The sequence below is a fragment of the Ascaphus truei genome, chromosome 10 (assembly GCF_040206685.1).
Source record: "Ascaphus truei isolate aAscTru1 chromosome 10, aAscTru1.hap1, whole genome shotgun sequence".
Lineage (NCBI taxonomy): Eukaryota > Metazoa > Chordata > Amphibia > Anura > Ascaphidae > Ascaphus > Ascaphus truei.
Window position 1 is genome coordinate 30,499,555 of NC_134492.1, and position 19,563 is coordinate 30,519,117.

At 45.3% G+C, this 19,563-nt stretch overlaps 1 protein-coding gene across 2 annotated transcripts in view; it reads right to left on the reverse strand.

Moving 5' to 3' along the window:
* ABCA4 (ATP binding cassette subfamily A member 4) overlaps window positions 1–19,563 on the reverse strand; it is a 183,151-nt gene that overhangs the window by 47,441 nt on the left and 116,147 nt on the right. Inside the window, exons 25-31 of one of the 2 annotated variants that reach the window (XM_075616437.1) lie at window positions 18,520–18,713; window positions 11,091–11,175; window positions 7,518–7,723; window positions 6,333–6,381; window positions 4,029–4,112; window positions 1,152–1,369; window positions 237–361 (exon numbers count right to left, since the gene is read on the reverse strand). In XM_075616437.1, coding sequence (XP_075472552.1) covers window positions 237–361; window positions 1,152–1,369; window positions 4,029–4,112; window positions 6,333–6,381; window positions 7,518–7,723; window positions 11,091–11,175; window positions 18,520–18,713 — 961 coding nt within the window. The remainder of the gene's footprint in view (window positions 1–236; window positions 362–1,151; window positions 1,370–4,028; window positions 4,113–6,332; window positions 6,382–7,517; window positions 7,724–11,090; window positions 11,176–18,519; window positions 18,714–19,563) is intronic. The other variant, XM_075616438.1, reaches the window with a different exon arrangement.

The window sequence follows — 19,563 nt, forward strand, 5'->3', positions numbered from 1 at the left end:
ATTTAGTCTGTGAAGATCTCTCATCTGAAAGATATCACTATCTGCCATGAACCTACATCTCTCCAGGGCCAATACGGCTACTTTGTACTACAATAAAATATAATAAATATTAGTAGGGAAAAGAACAGAGCCAATTTAGGAGTGCACCCCGTAGAGTTTTGCTACAATTTGCAGTATGATGAGGAAAGTAGGAGTTAACAGGGAAATGTTATCGCTGATCTACGCATTCCTCCGACCTGAAGAAGATAAACTGTTGGCCGTAGATCCATGGATGGAGTGTTAGACTGGAATATTCTCCAAAGGGAGGGACAATGAGAGTGAACACCAGCGCCAGCAACACAAAGCTGGCAGGAAGCACGATCTGCAGACATGTGAAAGGCAGCACGTCACGTAAGGAGTGAGGACACAAAGTCACAGTTACAGATGACATAAAGTCACTAGTATAAGCCAAACAATCAGCGAAGAAACCTACTAATGAATAAGGATGTGCACTCAAGCCTATTCATGAACTATCAAATGATGTTAACTCATAACTCAACAGCAGAGGTAGTAGGGGTTAATACAGTCGGACAGGGGAGCACAATCTTTTTTCCCTGCACCCCCCCCTACTCACGCCCCCCCCATCCCCCGCGCTTACCGTGGTTCGTATGTACTGGCGTCATGACGTCACGTTGCCATGGCAATGCAATGTCACATGACCCCGCTGCATCATTTGATGCCGCGTTGCCATGGCGACGCGTCACCAGAAGACGTCTGAACCAAGGCAAGAGAGAGTTACAGAGGCCTTCACCGCTTCCCCGGCAATTCAATTAAATGCCTTTTGGAAGCACGCTGGGCCTGTGTAACCCCGCGCCCCCTGCAGAGAATCTTGCGCACCCCCCCAGTTTGCGCACCCCTACAATAAGGAAATTAAAAAATACTTGTGATAGACATAAGATTACCCTGAATATGAAAGCAAGCCAACGATCAAACAGGGCCTGAGGCTTTACAGCAGATGGAAAAATGGGCAAACTAGACGCGCCAAGTGGTTTTCTGCTATTTAGTAGCGTAAACTTAACATGGCTATAACTCTCACAATAGGTTTCAGGGGTCGGGTTAACAGACTGGGAGCAGATCAGCTGGCGATTTATGCCACAGACTCATTTGAGTACCTGAGCGAGGAAGTCCTTCCGGCTGCGAGTAGCGTGGTGGAAGCGTTTGATTATTAATGCTTTGAACTGTTGCTGGAGAAGTTCGGTGCCTTTTATCTGCCGGGACGCTCTGCCATCTGCCTTGGTGGGCCCAGGGGGCTCATTGCAGGTAACAGGTGGGATCTTTTCAGCCTTGCATGATTCAGAGGGTTTTCTGAGATTTGAATGTGGGGGTGGATCTGTGGATTTATTTGTACAGATTATTTCCCCCTTTAAATATAAAAACTGAGGGTTATAACTCTTTTAGCTCTAGTTCCCCAGAGAATGGCCTGGTAATTATGTTACGGACTTTGAAGTGGGATAAACCTACGCCAACTCCCTGATGCTGGCTATGTTATGCCTTCTCTCTGTGCCGTTGGCACTAACATTAGACTGTAAACTCACTTGCCTAGATATACAGGTTATCTGCTGTAATTATATTAATTCAACATCTCTGGGATAGAAGAAATTAAAAGTTGAATCTGTACTTTGAAATAGTGATATGTTTTAATGGCACAATGACTGCAACCAATTAAGTGCATAATTGGATAAAGTGTGTGAACAATAATTTAATTACATTTGCAAAATGCATCTTAGATAACTTATCTTTGGAACGGAGTAATCTACCCCCCAGGTGCAATGCTTTCTGATATTGGGTTCAGTTGCACTACTTTACCTAAAGCAGATCTAGATAGCAAGCAGGCATCTATTTACAATCTAGTTAAAATCCATGATTCATTGTGGAGGAACTGGCCCTCCTATGCCATCCAAATGCATTCTTCACCGAATAGGCAAGAAAAGAGTGCGCTGAATGCGTGACTATGAAATGCTTAGCTTCCTAGTTCAGGTAAGAGATAAAGATGGGTAAAGCATGGAATGTTTCCGTCTCTGCATTTGTACAAATAGACATTATGTAACGTAGAAAGGTCCTGGGAATTGTGATACCTTGTAACATACTTAAGGTTCTCCAGAGATGTTGCACAAGAGCTCATAAAAGCTCACAGGTCACTTTTGAAAATGTCCTAGGGTTGCCACATTTAAGTTTTTTGAAATACAGGACGCACGCCGAGACACCAAAATCTAGTAGGAAGATTTCACGTAAATCCAGACATTTGCTATATATTTTCATGGCAAACACACACACTGTTTCTCTCCCCCATCTCTTTCTGGCCCCCTCACCATCCATCTCTCAGCCCCATCTCCTCACAGCCCTCCTCCTCACAGCCCTCCCTCCTCACCACCGCCCTCCTCCTCCTCACGGTACCCAGCCTCCTCCTCACAGACTTCTCCTTCTCACAGCCCCCGGCCTCCTCCTCACAGGCCCCCTTCACCTCTCCCCCATAGCCCCTCCTTCACCTCTCCCCCATAGCCCCTCCTTCACCTCTCATGGTCTCCTCCTCACAGCCCCCTTCACCTCACAGCCCCCCTTCACCTCACAGCCCCCCTTCACCTCACAGCCCCCCTTCACCTCACAGCCCCCCTTCACCTCACAGCCCCCCTTCACCTCACAGCCCCCCTTCACCTCACAGCCCCCCTTCACCTCACAGCCCCCCTTCACCTCACAGCCCCCTTCACCTCACAGCCCCCCTTCACCTCACAGCCCACCTTCACCTCACAGCCCCCCTTCACCTCACAGCCCACCTTCACCTCAGAGCCCCCCTTCACCTCACAGCCCCCCTTCACCTCACAGCCCCCCTTCACCTCACAGCCCCCCTTCACCTCACAGCCCCCCTTCACCTCACAGCCCCCCTTCACCTCACAGCCCCCCTTCACCTCACAGCCCACCTTCACCTCACAGCCCCCCTTCACCTCACAGTCCCCCTTCACCTGCCTCTTCTTCACAGCCCTATGTCACCTCTCATGGTCTCCTCCTCACAGCCTCCTTCACCTCACAGTCCTCCTTCACCTGCCTCTTCTTCACAGCCCCATGTCACCTCTCATGGTCTCCTCCTCACAGCCTCCTTCACCTCACAGTCCTCCTTCACCTGCCTCCTCTTCACAGTCCCCCTTCACTGGCCTCCTCTTAACAGCCCCCGGTCACCTCCTCACAGCCCACCTTCACCTCAAAGCTCCCAGACACCTCTCATTCACATACACCCCCCTCCCTCGCTAAAGGTGCACTGCACAGCACTTGTCTGTAGAGTGAAGTCCATTCTGGTGGCAAACAATTCAGGGACAAAAGGTCCAGCGACATGAGGAGAAGGATGACAGTGGTGCGGTGGCAGAAGGTGGCTGTGGCAGTGGACCGTGGTGGCGGCAGTAGGCAGCAGTGGAGCCTGCCCCAGCAGTATGATCCGGAAATCGATTACAACTTCTGGGTCCTACCACTGGGGCGAGCACCACCACAACCCTCTGCTGCTGCTGTCACCATGGTCCTCCTCTGAAGCCACCATCCCCTGCCTTTCGCCGCCGCACCGCTGCCATCCTTCTTGTCCCGTTGACTCTGGTCAGACCTTCATCCCTGAATTGTCCTGTTGACCCTGAAATATGGGACAATTATGCGTCCCAAAAGACCTTTCAGGGACAGTGGGAAATTTCATTCAGATAAGGGACAATCCCGTATATACGGAACGTCTGGCAACCCTACTATATCCTAAAAGCTCATGTGCAAACAAAAAGGAAAATCTCTGAAGAACTTTCATGCTGATCTGATAAGTGATCTCATTATATACAAACGTGGAACCAAATCCAATACAGTAACTAGAGCAAAAACAAGGCAGCAAAATGATGTGATCAAAGCATCTCTATTTCTGATAAGTGTTATGAGCTTTTTCTCCAAGCCTTTTTTTAAATATATATATATAATTGGATTTTTTGCTCCTCAAACCAGTTTATCCATCTTTATCCAGCCTGAGTTACCTTTCTTATCAATATTGATAACAGTTGTCTTGTTATCCACTGCTAGACTTGTTCTGGATTTCCGCTGCTGTAACATCCATTCCTCTGTTATTCAGATTGGCAACAAAATATAAAGCGAGCAAAACAACTCATAAATAATAGTAAATGCAACAGCTCCAGGTGGAGCTTCATATATGTGATCATTGATGCACATGCACAAGACAAATGATGCATGTTCGACCCCACCAGGAAGCCGACAGCTGAAATGACCACAATTTCCTACTCCATTTAACAGTGGGAGAGGGAGTGGCTCAGTGAGTAACGACACCTACTGGCACTGAGAGTTTGAAGCAGGGGAGCCTGGTTCAATTCCCCGTGTCGGCTCCTTGTGACCTTGGGCAAGTCACTTTATCTCCCCGGGCCTCAGGCACCAAAACTATAGATTGTAAGCTCCACTGGGCAGGGACCTGTGCCTACAAAATGTCTCTGTAAAGCGCTGTGTACAACTAGCAGCGCTATACAAGAACATGCTATTATTATTATTATTATTATTATTAACAGTAGTAAATGACATTTATACACGTGTATGTACTATCAGGGTAGTGTATGTTGGGATCCACCCTGTATTACTATTGGGATTCTGACTTCATGGGGTAGTATTTAGGATAGGAAAAAGGTTAGGTTCCGGGAGGACAAGAGAAGAGGAGCCTCAGGGAGTCGGTAGAGGGATGTATTCATAAAGTAATGGAACAGACCAGGCCACCTTTATTTGTTATGTTATAGATAGGGACAGTACCCTTTAACTATCAGGGTAGTGTATGTTGGGATCCACCCTGTATTACTATCGGGATTCTGACTTCATGGGGGAGTATTTAGGATAGGAAAAAGGTTAGGTTCCGGGAGGACAAGAGAATAGGAGCCTCAGGGAGTCGGTAGAGGGATGTATTCATAAAGTAATGGAACAGACCAGGCCACCTTTATTTGTTATGTTATAGATAGGGACAGTACCCTTTAACTATCAGGGTAGTGTATGTTGGGATCCACTCTGTATTACTATCGGGATTCTGACTTCATGGGGGAGTATTTAGGATAGGAAAAAGGTTAGGTTCCGGGAGGACAAGAGAATAGGAGCCTCAGGGAGTCGGTAGAGGGATGTATTCATAAAGTAATGGAACAGACCAGGCCACCTTTATTTGTTATGTTATAGATAGGGACAGTACCCTTTAACTATCAGGGTAGTGTATGTTGGGATCCACCCTGTATTACTATCGGGATTCTGACTTCATGGGGGAGTATTTAGGATAGGAAAAAGGTTAGGTTCCGGGAGGACAAGAGAATAGGAGCCTTAGGGAGTCGGTAGAGGGATGTATTCATAAAGTAATGGAACAGACCAGGCCACCTTTATTTGTTATGTTATAGATAGGGACAGTGCCCTTTAACTATCAGGGTAGTGTATGTTGGGATCCACCCTGTATTACTATCGGGATTCTGACTTCATGGGGGAGTATTTAGGATAGGAAAAAGGTTAGGTTCCGGGAGGACAAGAGAAGAGGAGCCTCAGGGAGTCGGTAGAGGGATGTATTCATAAAGTAATGGAACAGACCAGGCCACCTTTATTTGTTATGTTATAGATAGGGACAGTGCCCTTTAACTTAGGATCCCAGAAGATGGCTAATGGAGTTTTGCATGTCCAAAAGGGGGGAAAGCGGCGCGCCACAGAGGGCCTCAGAAAAAAGGGCTCCAGGGTGTCGGTGGATCGGCTCTACCCGCAGATCTGCACTAGTATTTGTCTTAGTCTGTATGGAAGTGGCAGTTCCCATACAGGCCAAAGGTATCATGTCCATTACAGAGGACCAACCAAGATTCCTGTAATGGGCCCAGCTTAAACGAGGTATTACCAATGGTTATTCCGAAGCAACAAAGGGGGCTGTGTACCATCACAGTAGAGCAACTAAGTAGGCAAACCTCCGACCAGTGTTAAGAGTGAGCATTTACGGAAATACAAGATTCGTGAATAAAGACTGTAATACAGGGACATGAATAAAGATATATGTTGTACTACAAAAGTTTCTGGCGCCCATTATTTTCCATCCTTGCTACCTCGTCGCCCAGCCGCCTATATACAGCACCCTGAGTTAAGGTAAGGTATACCGAGGAGCCAAACACTGTACACCAATGTAATCTCCCTAGAAGCCGGGCAGGAAGTGTTACACAAGTCTGCAAAGCTTTCGGTTGCTTCTTGATTATCATTTGGTCTGCACAACATTTTCCTCAAATATTTTATCCCCAATGCGAGCTGAACAATAACTGAGAAAGAATCAGTACCTGGAGTTTCTGTTCCAGTCACCGAATCTGCAGTGACTTTCAGGAAAATCTGAAAAAATAATACCGTAAATAGAACAAAATAATAATACCGTAAATAGAAAAAAATAATAATACCGTAAATAGAAAAAAATAATAATACCGTAAATAGAAAAAAGCTACAAGCTGCTATATAATGCAACACACACACACACACACACACACACACACACACACACGCACACACACACACACACACACACGTTAACTTACCACCAGGATGAAAATAGCAGGTAAAAGATGGTGCACAGCTGAAATATCAGATAGGCTGGAAATCCAAGTGTGATAAAATTATTTATTGAAACACATGAACATTTTGAACAAATAATTTGATCCCACTTGGATTTCCAGGCCAGCTGATTTCTCAGCTGAGCACCGCCATTGACCTGCTATTTTCATCCTGTTTGTCTCTCCTCGGCAGGGAGCACGTTTTGTGCCTCTTCTAGCAGCCAGGGACCTGTGAGTACTTTCTCTTCAATCAACATTATTATGGAGACTGCTGCGACATGTTTCTCTTTGTTATTCTCAGTGTGTTCTTGCGAGACTGCTGGTTCTCGGTGAGGAACGTGCTCCCGGATGCCACTGTATCCCGGTGGTTTCAGGTGCATTGTCTAGTAGCCGACAGCAGCGCATGCACCAATTTTTATACATTAGATATTAGACCTTGATCGGTCTGTCATACAATGGATAACACGTTGAGAAACTGATTCAATCATCTAACGGCACGCAATTCTGGCAAAGAAAATATGGAAGTATGCCCGCCTTTTGAATTACATGCAGGAATATTTCTCTCATATTTCATATATAGACTTTTTTAAATGATGTTCACTGCTGTGACAATATTGTTGTATACAGGTAGTCCTCGCTATCCAACGTTTCACTTTACAATGAATGGCATATCCAACGCTTTACAATGCAACCCTAAGGGCTGCTTTTCGACGCCTGAATGCGTTATCCAGCGCTCACCGCCACTGATTAACATGGGACTCACTTTACAACGGTTTCACTATCCAACGCCACTTCCAGAACGGACTCCGTTAGATAACCGAGGACTGCCTGTATTTAGTTGGATCGAGACTTGTTCCACTGTTCTACTTTGTTACCACAAAAGAATACACTAGGTAAGAAATGCTACTCGTTACATTTTACCTCTTCCAGTGGGGTGTCGGAAATCCCAAAACTGCTCATTCCGAGGTCCCCTTGAGTTTCCTCCAGTTCTCTGAAGAGACTGGCGTAGGCTCGATATTTGAAGTCTTTGCTGGGCAGGAGATATACCAGCTCCTGTCCAATGCTCTCTAATAGTTTCGCTTCGGGAACATGGTGATGAATTAACTCGGTTAGCCCGCTCACATCACCTGTGCAGACAGAATTGACAGCATTGATATTTGACTTTCCAGAGCTACATTGATACATCAAGAAATAAGAATGCTGCTGTCCATAAAATATTATGTAATTTATATATATATATATATATATATATATATATATATATATATATATATATATATATATATATATAAAACTGCGTGCTCATTTGCATGTCATTTCCCAGAATCCCTTGTTGCAGTGGAAGTGCTGTATGCTGGGTGATAATGGGGAAAGGTGGGGTTGCAGACCTGCCTAAGACATGCAGATGAGCATACAGTTGTATTTGCATATTTGCTTTCCTGTGGAGGGTTTTTGTCACTTTTTTTACTCACCATAACTTAACTCAGTATTATATATATATATATATATATATATATATATATATATATATATATATATATATATATATATATATATATGAAACAATTCTCAGCTTGCACTCAATGTACTCAAAAACATCAACAGGTGCCAGTCTCTAATAATAATAATAATAATAATAGAATAACATTACCATTCTCACGTCCGGTAAAGGAAGACTGCACTGAGATCAATGTAAACAAAAAAAGTCTGTATTAGGCATCAATACAAGATGAATACTCCGCCCAGTCCGACGTTTCGGTTCCGGAGTGGAACCTTTCTCAAGGGGGGTGCCCATTGATCTGAGTGCAGTCTTCCTTTACCGGACGTGAGAATGGTAATGTTGATATATATATATATATATATATATATATATATATATATATATATATACACACACAAAAGTAGAAGTTGTGTGGCACCTTACTCTTAAATAAAGTAGAACAATGATCCAGAGATCAGTCCGTGCATGGTTAAATGATAATTATTCAAACAAGACAATAACACTGGAAACAAATACAGGCAGTCCTCGTTTTACAACGCTTCATTTTACAACGAATGGGAATGCATACCCATGTTTTACAACTCCAAAACGGCTTATCCAATGCTCTTACGACGCTTTGCAACGTTGTTTATGTGTGTGTGTATATATATATATATATATATATATATGCAAATATAGCTGTATGCTCATCTGCATGTCTTAGGCAGGTCTGCAACCCCACCTTTCCCCATTATCACCCAGCATACAGCACTTCCACTGCAGCAAGGGATTCTGGGAAATGACATGCAAATGAGCACACAGTGTCACTTTTTGCCTCAATAACCATTTTTAACATGGTTCCCTATAGGCTTAAGCTTGCTGCATGGTCACAGCTTTGAGCACAGCCAGGGTTAATATATATATATATATATATATATATATATATATATATATATTTATATATATATATATATATATATATATATACACACATACACAACATTGCAAAGCGTCGTAAGAGCATATATATATAAAATATATTATACTATATAATATTATATTATACTTTATAATATATTATTTATTATGTTATATTATATATATATATATATATATATATATATAATACAGTATTTACACTATATAATTTATGTGTGTGCTGCATATCTTATTGCCTATGTAAAATATTTGGTGTATTTTAGTGTTAAACATGCCTTCAGGAACGGAACCTTTCATTTAAACAGTGTTCCTATGGGAAAATGTGTTTCGCTTTACAATGTTTCGCTATCCAACGCCATTTTGAGTAACGCATTGTGTTGGATAACCGAGGACTGCCTGTACCGTGATAAATTTTTTTGATTTAATCTATAAATAGGATGCACACGTTTCACTCACTGTCTTGCGATATTTTGCTGAAAGATTAATAATTTGGCAACATTATTATTCCATTAAAGAAACTGTCTGCGCGGCACTTAATTTTTTTTTTGGTTTTAATACATGCAGCCTTTGATTACCTTTATTGAAAACGAATTACCTAAACTGCCGATTGATTCATTCTCCTGTTATTGATCAGCAGAGATCCTCCTTCCCAGGGTCCACTAAATGGCTGCCTTTCAGTTTCAATCAATCCTTCATGCAGTGTAACTCAGCAGCTACAATGTATCCTTATATTACTATGGTGACATTATCTATTGTTACAGTTCGCAGCTCCAACTGCTGGGAAGATTGCAACACATTATCACAATCAGGAATGTGTTACAAAGATCTTGCACTGCTGGGGAGGTGGGTTAAGGCAGGGGGGCGCAAACTTTTTTCCCTGCGCCCCCCTGACGGCTGTCCCCTTGCTCCCGCGCCCCCCCCAACCCCAACTTACCCGCGCTCCGGCGTAATGACGTCACGTTGCCATAGCAACGTGACGTCACATGACCTCGCAGCGTCATTTTGACGCCGCGTTGCCATGGCGACGCAGGGAGGAAGCCGCCGGAGCCACGGTAAGTTAGGTTTACAGAGGCCCTGCAGCTCCCCCGGCACTTAATTTAAGCGCCTTCGGGAAGCGCGCGGGACCTCTGTAAACCCCGCGCCCCCCGTCGGCAGTGTTACGCCCCCCCTGGGGGTCGCGCCCCACAGTTTGCGCACCGCTGGGTTAAGGCCTGCTATATAAATGAAATGATACTCAGTCTATTAAAACTCATGAAAGCAGCAATACCACATTCCCTCCCTTATTCTTCTTCTTTGTATATGTAACGCACGTGGCAATGTACCATTCTAACATTCTTACCTACGCTAGCAATCGTTCGCTCCTGTTATAAATCTGTCTAAATACTGATTGCGTGACTAACATAATGACTGCCTTTCAGTTTCAATGAATCCTTCAGTCACTGTAACCCAGCAGCTACAATGCATCTTTATATTACTTAAGTAACAGTATTTATTGTTACAGTTTGCAGCTCAAACTGCAGGGACATTTGGCAACAAATGATCACAAACAGGAAAGTAGAGCAAAGATCTTGCACTGCTTGGCAGGTGGGTTAAACCCAGCTATAGAAATCAAAGGATGCTTTAAAACTCAATAAAGTTGGCATTAAGAGTTGTTGAATAATAATAATAATAATAATAATAATTAAAAAAAAATGCAGTAAGTATTATATAATACTACATCACTGATTTATTTAAAAGAAACATATAAGATTTCACTTTTTGTTGTTTTAAAAATGCCATTAAGAGATGAAAAAGAAAAAAAGATAAAATGCAGTAAGTATGATCTAATACTGTATTACAGAACATGTAGCACATTGCTTGAATTGCCTCTTTAAAGCTTGGCAAAACGTTTCGCAGGGAATCACACTTTGCGAGAAATATGCTTAAAAGTTTGCGACTAAATTGTGGAATGTTTTGCACATCTGTATAATTTCTCGTTACTAGTGAAAGGACGAGACTGAAACTGTTCAAGGACACGGCACCTAAAACTAACAATAGGGGTCACTAGTGTTACATCCCAGACAGTTATCCCTCACCGTCTAACTCTTGCTCCATTGTATCTTCTTTCATTTTGGGTGCACAGCTGGGACATGGACAGGAGCAGTCAGAGCGACAGGAGGCCTGGACAAAGGAAACAAGATGTACTGCATTTATATGCAAAAACTACAATTTATAGGCACATTTATGCTTTCAGGACTAAAGGTTTCTACAGTATTTCTTTGTAGCTGTTTACTGTAAAATGTCAAAGTATGAACTGAGAATGACACCTTATGTCTCTTAAACCCCAAACTGAGATTATTTGCTTATTTAGCTTTAAGGCAAAGGAACATGGCAAGTAAAAATAATGTATGTGTTTATTAGGTTCCTGATTCTTTCCCCCCACTAAATCTGGAGATATGTGTTTAATGTATTAGAAAAGCATCATGCATTGATTATTAATCTGATGAATGATGATCGTTTAATGATGATAGTCTAAAATGTGGATGTGTAACAATATATATGTGTGTACATGCAAGTAGCTGATTATCTGTCATCTAGATAAGAAGGGAAATGTGTGTGTGTGCGTGCGTGTGTGCGTGTATATATATATATATATATATTGTGACAGAAACCAGGGGTTGGTAATAAACTCCATATACAGGGCTCCCAGGATACTGAACAGTTTCTGTCCTGTCTAAGCTGAACAGGGCAGCCTCGTAGTACAGGCACTCCATTCCACAGTTTGTCTGCTGCCTGTTTTCTGTCACCTGTCATGCTGATTAGAGTTCAGGTATATAAGACCTGTTTCCTGTTTCCTCTGGGCCCCGCCCAAGAGCCTGGGAGGCTGCTGAACTGCAGAGGGGTGAGAAAGCCTCTTTCCCAAATCGCTTCATTCATTCTGTTAGTTTGTCTAAAGACTGCAAAGGTACTTATTTTGTTGGTGGAAGTGGACAAGCCACTTCCAACTCTGAGTCAGGGACATCTAAGTTTTAAGTTATCGCTCAGACGAGCAGCTTTTTGTTTGGCTTTGTTTTCTGTTTACACTGTAGCAGTCCCAGTGCCTGGGACTGAATAAACCAGGTATAGCCTGTTTAAAGGAACAGTACGTGACGTCTCATCATTTAACCTACCCTAAAAGACCGTGTTCTAACAGTCCCGGACAGACGGCGGAGCCCCGGAGTAAGCCGTTTGTCACATATGGTGGAGAATGCGGGCAGAGCACTAGGGGGTCTGCGGGTTGAAGAACTTTGAAGAAAAAAAAAAAAAAAAAAAAGTTTTTTTCATCCTCTGCAAACAAGATGGAAGACGTGGTGGGTGCGCTGGTACGCAATGTCGCTGCCCAGAAAGACGCGAATGAAACCCAGCAACAGCTATTAATAGCCCAGCAAGAAACTAATGCAAACCAGCAGCAGACGAATGCAGCCCAGCAACAGCTGCTAATAGCCCAGCAAGAGATTAATGCCAACCAGCAACAGGCGAATGCAAACCAGCAACAGACGAATGCAAACCAGCAACAGACGAATGAAGCCCTGCAAAACGCGAATGCACACCAGCAAGAGACAAACCGCTTGCTGAGAGAGGAGCAACAGCGGTTCGCTCAGGGCTTACAGCAGGAACTCGAGATCCTGAGGGGGACTATCCGTAACCTTCCACTGGCAGCGGCAGCCCCAGTTCCGAAAATGACCAGGGCAAGCCACTACCTTCAGAAGATGGGACCCTTGGATGATGTGGAAGCCTATCTTCTCACATTTGAACGCACGGCACAGAGAGAGGGATGGCCAGAAGCTGAGTGGGCTGGTCTAATCGCACCCTTCCTAAGCGGCGAACCCCAGAAGGCTTACTTTGATCTAGAGCCAGCCGAAGCTAACGTCTATGCAAAGTTGAAGTTCGAGATCCTCGCCCGCCTTGGCGTAACCACGGCTGTTCGTGCCCAAAGGTTTCACGCATGGTCCTTCACGATGGATAAAGCCACCCGAAGCCAGATGTATGACCTCATCCACCTCGCCCGGAAGTGGCTACAACCCGAGATCAACTCAGCAAGCCACATCGTGGAACGGTTGGTCATGGACCAGTTCTTGAGGAAACTTCCCTCTGCCTTACGTCGTTGGGTCAGTCGGAGTGACCCCCACAATGAGGATGAGCTTGTGGCCCTTGTAGAAAGGTACAGTGCAGCAGAAGAGCACCCGCAACCCACAGTCGTGGAGCAACCCCACTACCCGAGGTTCCAGGACTCTTCCAGAGACGGTAAAAGGGTACCGGGGTTAAGGGGCGCTGAAGAGCGGCGACCACCTTCACGCCGCTCCAGCAACAGTGGTTCGCACACTAAGGGCAATAGCCAACATGGGGAGCCGGGAAAAGGCTCTAAGTGGGACACAGACTATGTACCTAAATGTGTAAATTGTCATGAGAGGGGCCACACAGCAAAAATCTGCCCACTAAATGATGAGCCCATGCAATGCAACAGCGTGGAACCTTATTCGCTGTTGTCCCAATGTATGGGCCCTAGCCCAGAGGACCCCTTGAATAACCATCTGTGGGCATTTGTAAAGGTTAATGGTAAGAGGGTTCGGGCACTTCTTGACTCTGGGAGCATGGTCACACTAGTGTCCGAATACCTATTGCCCATTAAGAAGAAACAGGTAAACAGTTCACAAAGAGTGGCAATTTGTTGTATACATGGGGATAATCATGAATATTCCACTGTTGATGTTTTTTTTTAAACAGAATTTGGTTCTTTAGATTTCAAGGTGGGTGTTGTACCCAAACTGGCACATGATGTGTTAATAGGGACCGACTTTCCCCATTTTCTAAAAATGTGGTCCCCAGCTCAGAATAGCGCCCAGAGTTCAATAGCGGACCATAACGAAGTGTTAGAAGAAACAAATCCTTTCCCTTTTTCAGAAATGGATGTTGACGAGGGCCCAAATAAGAAGGGGGAAAAGGAGGAGTGCTGTGAAATTCCCTTCCCCATCACTACTTTGGTAGGGAATACCCCAAATCAAGATGTTGATCAGGCACTTACCACCCCAGTACAGGATAAGACCCTCGCTGACCTAGAGGTCAGTCCTGGGAGTTTTAAGAAGGCCCAGTGGGAGGACCCCACATTAGCGGTAGCAAGGGGAAATATACGGGACCAGAATAGTACTCATGGCCAACCAGATAGGTCACTTGCTTACCCCTACTTCGAGGTAGAGAACGACCTAGTATATCGGGTTGATAAAAGAAAATCAGTTACAACTAAACAATTGTTGGTACCACGGACATTCCGTAACGTAGTATTACACCTCGCACATAGTCATCCATTGGGGGGACACCTAGGGGTGGAAAAGACAAAAGAAAAGGTTCTCCGAAGCTTTTATTGGCCTGGGGTTCTGGCAGAAATTACAAACTATTGTTCCTCATGCCAAGAATGTCAGATCACCGCCCCGTTCAAAGCATACCGCAGCCCATTGGTACCCCTTCCCATAATAGAGGTACCATTTGACCGGATTGCTATGGATCTAGTAGGACCCCTAATAAAGTCTGCTAGGGGACATCAGCATATATTGGTAATATTAGATTATGCTACCCGATATCCGGAGGCAGTTCCCCTACGTAGCACCTCTGCTAAAAACATAGCAAAAGAGTTAGTACTTCTGTTTTCCCGGGTCGGAATTCCTAAAGAGATCTTATCTGACCAGGGAACACCATTTATGTCCCAAGTAACAAAAGAGCTATGTAAACTCCTAAAAATCAAGCATCTCAGAACCTCAGTCTATCATCCACAAACAGATGGTTTAGTGGAAAGGTTCAATAAAACCTTAAAGAGCATGTTACGCCGGGCGGTCGATAAGGATGGGAAAAACTGGGACTGTTTGTTACCATACCTGTTATTTGCCATTAGGGAAGTTCCCCAGTCATCCACAGGCTTCTCCCCGTTTGAACTATTGTATGGCCGACATCCAAGGGGCTTACTGGATATAGCCAAAGAAACTTGGGAACACGAGGTTACCCCTTACAGAAGTGTAATAGAGCATGTTGCCCAGATGCAGGACCGCATTGCTGCAGTTCTACCCATAGTGAGGGAACACATGGAGAAAGCTCAAGAAGCACAAAGGAATACGTATAATAAGGGTGCTAGGGTCAGAATTTTTTTTCCAGGTGATAGGGTACTAGTTCTGGTTCCCACCGTGGAGAGTAAATTCCTTGCTAAATGGCATGGGCCATATGAGGTCTTGGAAAGAGTGGGAGAAGTAAATTATAGAGTAAGGCAGCCAGGTAGGAGGAAACCTGAGCAAATTTACCATATAAAGCTACTCAAGCCCTGGAAAGATAGAGAGGTCTTGTTAACCCTAGTACCCCCAGGTCCGTCAGAGAATCAAGAAACTGACCCAGAGGTTAGCATAGCTGAAACACTGTCCGTGCATCAGAAACGAGAGGTCCAGAGTTTAGTGAGAAGGAACAAAGAAATCTTCTCTACACAGCCAGGTAAAACTAACGTAATTAAACATGACATAGTCTCTGAACCGGGGGTCCGAGTTAACCTTAAACCGTACCGAATCCCAGAGGCCAAGAGAGAGGCTATAAGTTTAGAGGTTAAAAAAATGCTAAAACTAGGCGTAATTGAGGAATCCCAAAGTGGGTGGAACAGCCCTATAGTTTTAGTCCCAAAGCCAGACGGTACAACAAGGTTTTGTAATGACTACCGGAAACTAAATGCGGTGTCAAAATTTGATACTTATCCTATGCCCAGGGTGGATGAACTTGTAGAGAGACTGGGCAAAGCCCGATATCTCACAACCCTAGACCTAACAAAAGGGTACTGGCAGGTTCCCCTCACAGAAAGGGCAAAAGAAAAAACAGCCTTCTCAACCCCAGACGGCCTCTTTCAATATAAGGTGCTGCCTTTTGGCTTACATGGAGCTCCCGCCACATTCCAAAGAATGATGGATAAAATTTTAAAACCACATGTTCGGTATACTGCCGCCTACCTGGATGATGTGGTAATCCATAGTGAAGATTGGCAGTCCCACCTTCCAAAGGTCCAAGCTGTGCTCGACGCAGTTCGGTCTGCTGGACTAACTGCTAACCCCGCTAAATGCACTATTGGTCTGGAGGAGGCCAAGTATCTGGGGTATTCTATTGGTAGAGGGTTACTCAAACCACAAACACTCAAAGTAGAGGCGATACAAAATTGGCCAAGGCCAGTCACATAAAAACAAGTAAGGACCTTTTTGGGGTTAATTGGCTACTATAGGAGGTTTATTCCCAATTTTGCAACTAAGGCAACCCCACTAACCGACCTCACAAAAGCAAGAGGACCGCTAATGGTAAAGTGGTCCCCCGAAGCCGAACAAGCCTTTAGAAGCCTGAAAGAAGCTCTCTGTGCCCAACCAGTGTTGGTCACACCTGACTTCTCCAAAGAGTTCGTAGTCCAAACCGACGCATCTGAGGTAGGGCTGGGGGCGGTACTCTCCCAGGAGTCTCAAGGGGAGGAGCACCCCATCCTTTATTTAAGTAGGAAACTAAATCCCCAGGAGAAAAATTACTCCATAGTCGAGAAAGAGTGTCTCGCAATAAAGTGGACTGTAGAGACACTCAAGTATTATCTGTTGGGGAGAAAGTTCCGATTGGTCACAGATCATGCACCCCTTACCTGGATGTGTCAAAATAGGGAGAAGAACGCTAGGGTGACCAGGTGGTTCCTAAGCCTACAGCCCTTTAAATTTTCTGTGGAACACAGGTCGGGGCACAAACATGGCAATGCCGACGGGTTGTCAAGGATGCACTCCCTAATATCCATGGTCGCTCACCCCTCGAGGTCTGAGCTGGGGGGGAGGATATGTGACAGAAACCAGGGGTTGGTAATAAACTCCATATACAGGGCTCCCAGGATACTGAACAGTTTCTGTCCTGTCTAAGCTGAACAGGGCAGCCTCGTAGTACAGGCACTCCATTCCACAGTTTGTCTGCTGCCTGTTTTCTGTCACCTGTCATGCTGATTAGAGTTCAGGTATATAAGACCTGTTTCCTGTTTCCTCTGGGCCCCGCCCAAGAGCCTGGGAGGCTGCTGAACTGCAGAGGGGTGAGAAAGCCTCTTTCCCAAATCGCTTCATTCATTCTGTTAGTTTGTCTAAAGACTGCAAAGGTACTTATTTTGTTGGTGGAAGTGGACAAGCCACTTCCAACTCTGAGTCAGGGACATCTAAGTTTTAAGTTATCGCTCAGACGAGCAGCTTTTTGTTTGGCTTTGTTTTCTGTTTACACTGTAGCAGTCCCAGTGCCTGGGACTGAATAAACCAGGTATAGCCTGTTTAAAGGAACAGTACGTGACGTCTCATCATTTAACCTACCCTAAAAGACCGTGTTCTAACAGTCCCGGACAGACGGCGGAGCCCCGGAGTAAGCCGTTTGTCACAATATATATATATATATATATATATATATATATATATATATATATATATATATATATATATATATAGTTGAAGGAAGGTCACTAGCACTCCTGTAGGTAATCAGTAGTGGGCTGGTGCATGTCCCATAGAAATAATAAAAGCATACATTACCATGAAGCGGCAAAGAGGCGATAGCACTCAGACAGTTTGAAGCAGTATTAGGCTGCATCCATAGATGGACCAGCTGTGCTGAGGCGTGCGGACGCTCCGCGCTGAGCCCCTGCATCCTCAATGAGGATGCCTTGAGAGGGGGCTCACGCGAGCGTCCGCCGGCGTGCTGAGGCGTTGGAGGTTTCAGCCGAGCGCCAAGCTGTTTTTCAGCGCGCTGTCGGCTGAAAACCTCCAATCACTGCACAGCAGCGTCAACGTCATGGTGCCGTGACGTCGGCGCCGTGACATTGACGTCAGTGCGTCGCGGGCGATTGGCCCAGCGACGTCACTGCCCCGCCTCCAACCACCTCCCCCCGGCTCCCTTCGTGCACGCTGGCTCGCCTGCAAGTCTGTGCAATTGCGCTGACTGAAGCAGGCGAGCTTCAGCGTTAGCGCGCCTCCGCTCTCCCCACACCTCTATGGCCCGGGCCTTATGTATTAAACATATAGCACATACAGTATCTCCAACGTTTCGATCCCACAGGGGGATCTTCTTCAGGGGAATATTTTAGATTCGTTGTTTATTTTATGATCATTACTTCTTTTTCTATCACTGGGTATTAATGTGCAGCCCCTACATATGTTGATGAGATTATAAGGGTCATGTTTACTTTTTTCATCTGTGGGATTAGTAGTACATTTGAGTGACTTTTTACAACTTTTTTGTTCACCAGTCTTTGTTGATGGCACTATTCTTTGTATAGTGTTAGACTTTTTATGAGGCAGACATTAATTATGTTGAAATGTATTTTTGTTGTGTAGTGTATTACTGGCGATGTGATTGTTTTTAAGATGTATTTTTGATGTATTTAATAAATATAATATTTTTTGTAATCCTATTTGGTATTCCAGAGTGCTTATAGTTTGGGATTGTGGTCTCTCTTTGTCTTATACTTACGGAATCCTTTTTCCCTGTATCTTTGACGTTCCTCATCCTACGGACCAGAGTTAGGTAGAAGCCTGTGCCAAAGCAGTTCTTCAGGAATAAAGGAGAGCCACAGCAGTAAAGCTTTCCTTGAGCTATGATTGCGATTCTATCCCCGAGGAGATCTGCTTCATCCATATGATGTGTAGAAAGGATAATGGTCCTGCCTGGTAAAAAGACTAAGCTCTGAAAAAATGCAATGTACAATCACAAGTACACACATCCTATTCTTTAACATTACATTATTGTGTGATGGTCATAGTCTTTGGACCATTCAAAGAACCGGAGGCACTGCCATGCCTGTTACATTCATTACACAAGCCAGGGCCTCCACTTTCAATCCTCTAATCAGGGCCGCCAACAGCGGGGGACAAAGGGCACTGGCGTCCCCGTCCCCGTGGGTCAGGGCGCCAGTTATTTAAATAAATTTAAAAAAAAGTGAAAAAAAAATGGTGGCGATTCCCCTGCGGTCCCGGCGCGCATGCGCAGGGCAAGCAGGGCCCGCTCTCCCCCCCCGCTCTCAACGCGCATGCGCAGGGCAAACAGGGCCCGCTCTCCCCCCCCCCGCTCCCAATGCGCAAGCGCAGGGCCGATCCCCCCCCCCCCCCGGTCCCAATGCGCATGTGTAAGGCCCGCTACCCACTCCCCTCCCACCCCATCCCCCCCGCTCCCCAACGTGGGACGGAGGGGGAAGTACCTGCTCCTCTTGCGCGTCCCCCGAGTCCACCTCCCGGGCCTCCCCCCCTCCCCCCCCAAGCCCACCTCCCATCCCGGGCAGCTGCCGCGGGGATATCGGGGGCAGGAGGGGGAAGCGTCCGGCGGCAATCTGCACCCACCCGGTCAAGGTAAGTCACTGTCACCCACTGTCACCCACTCAGTCACTGACAGTCACCCACCCAGTCACTGACAGTCACCCACCCAGTCACTGACAGTCACCCACCCAGTCACTGACAGTCACTGTCACCCAGTCACTGTCACCCAGTCACCGTCACCCATTCACCGTCACCCAGTCCCTGT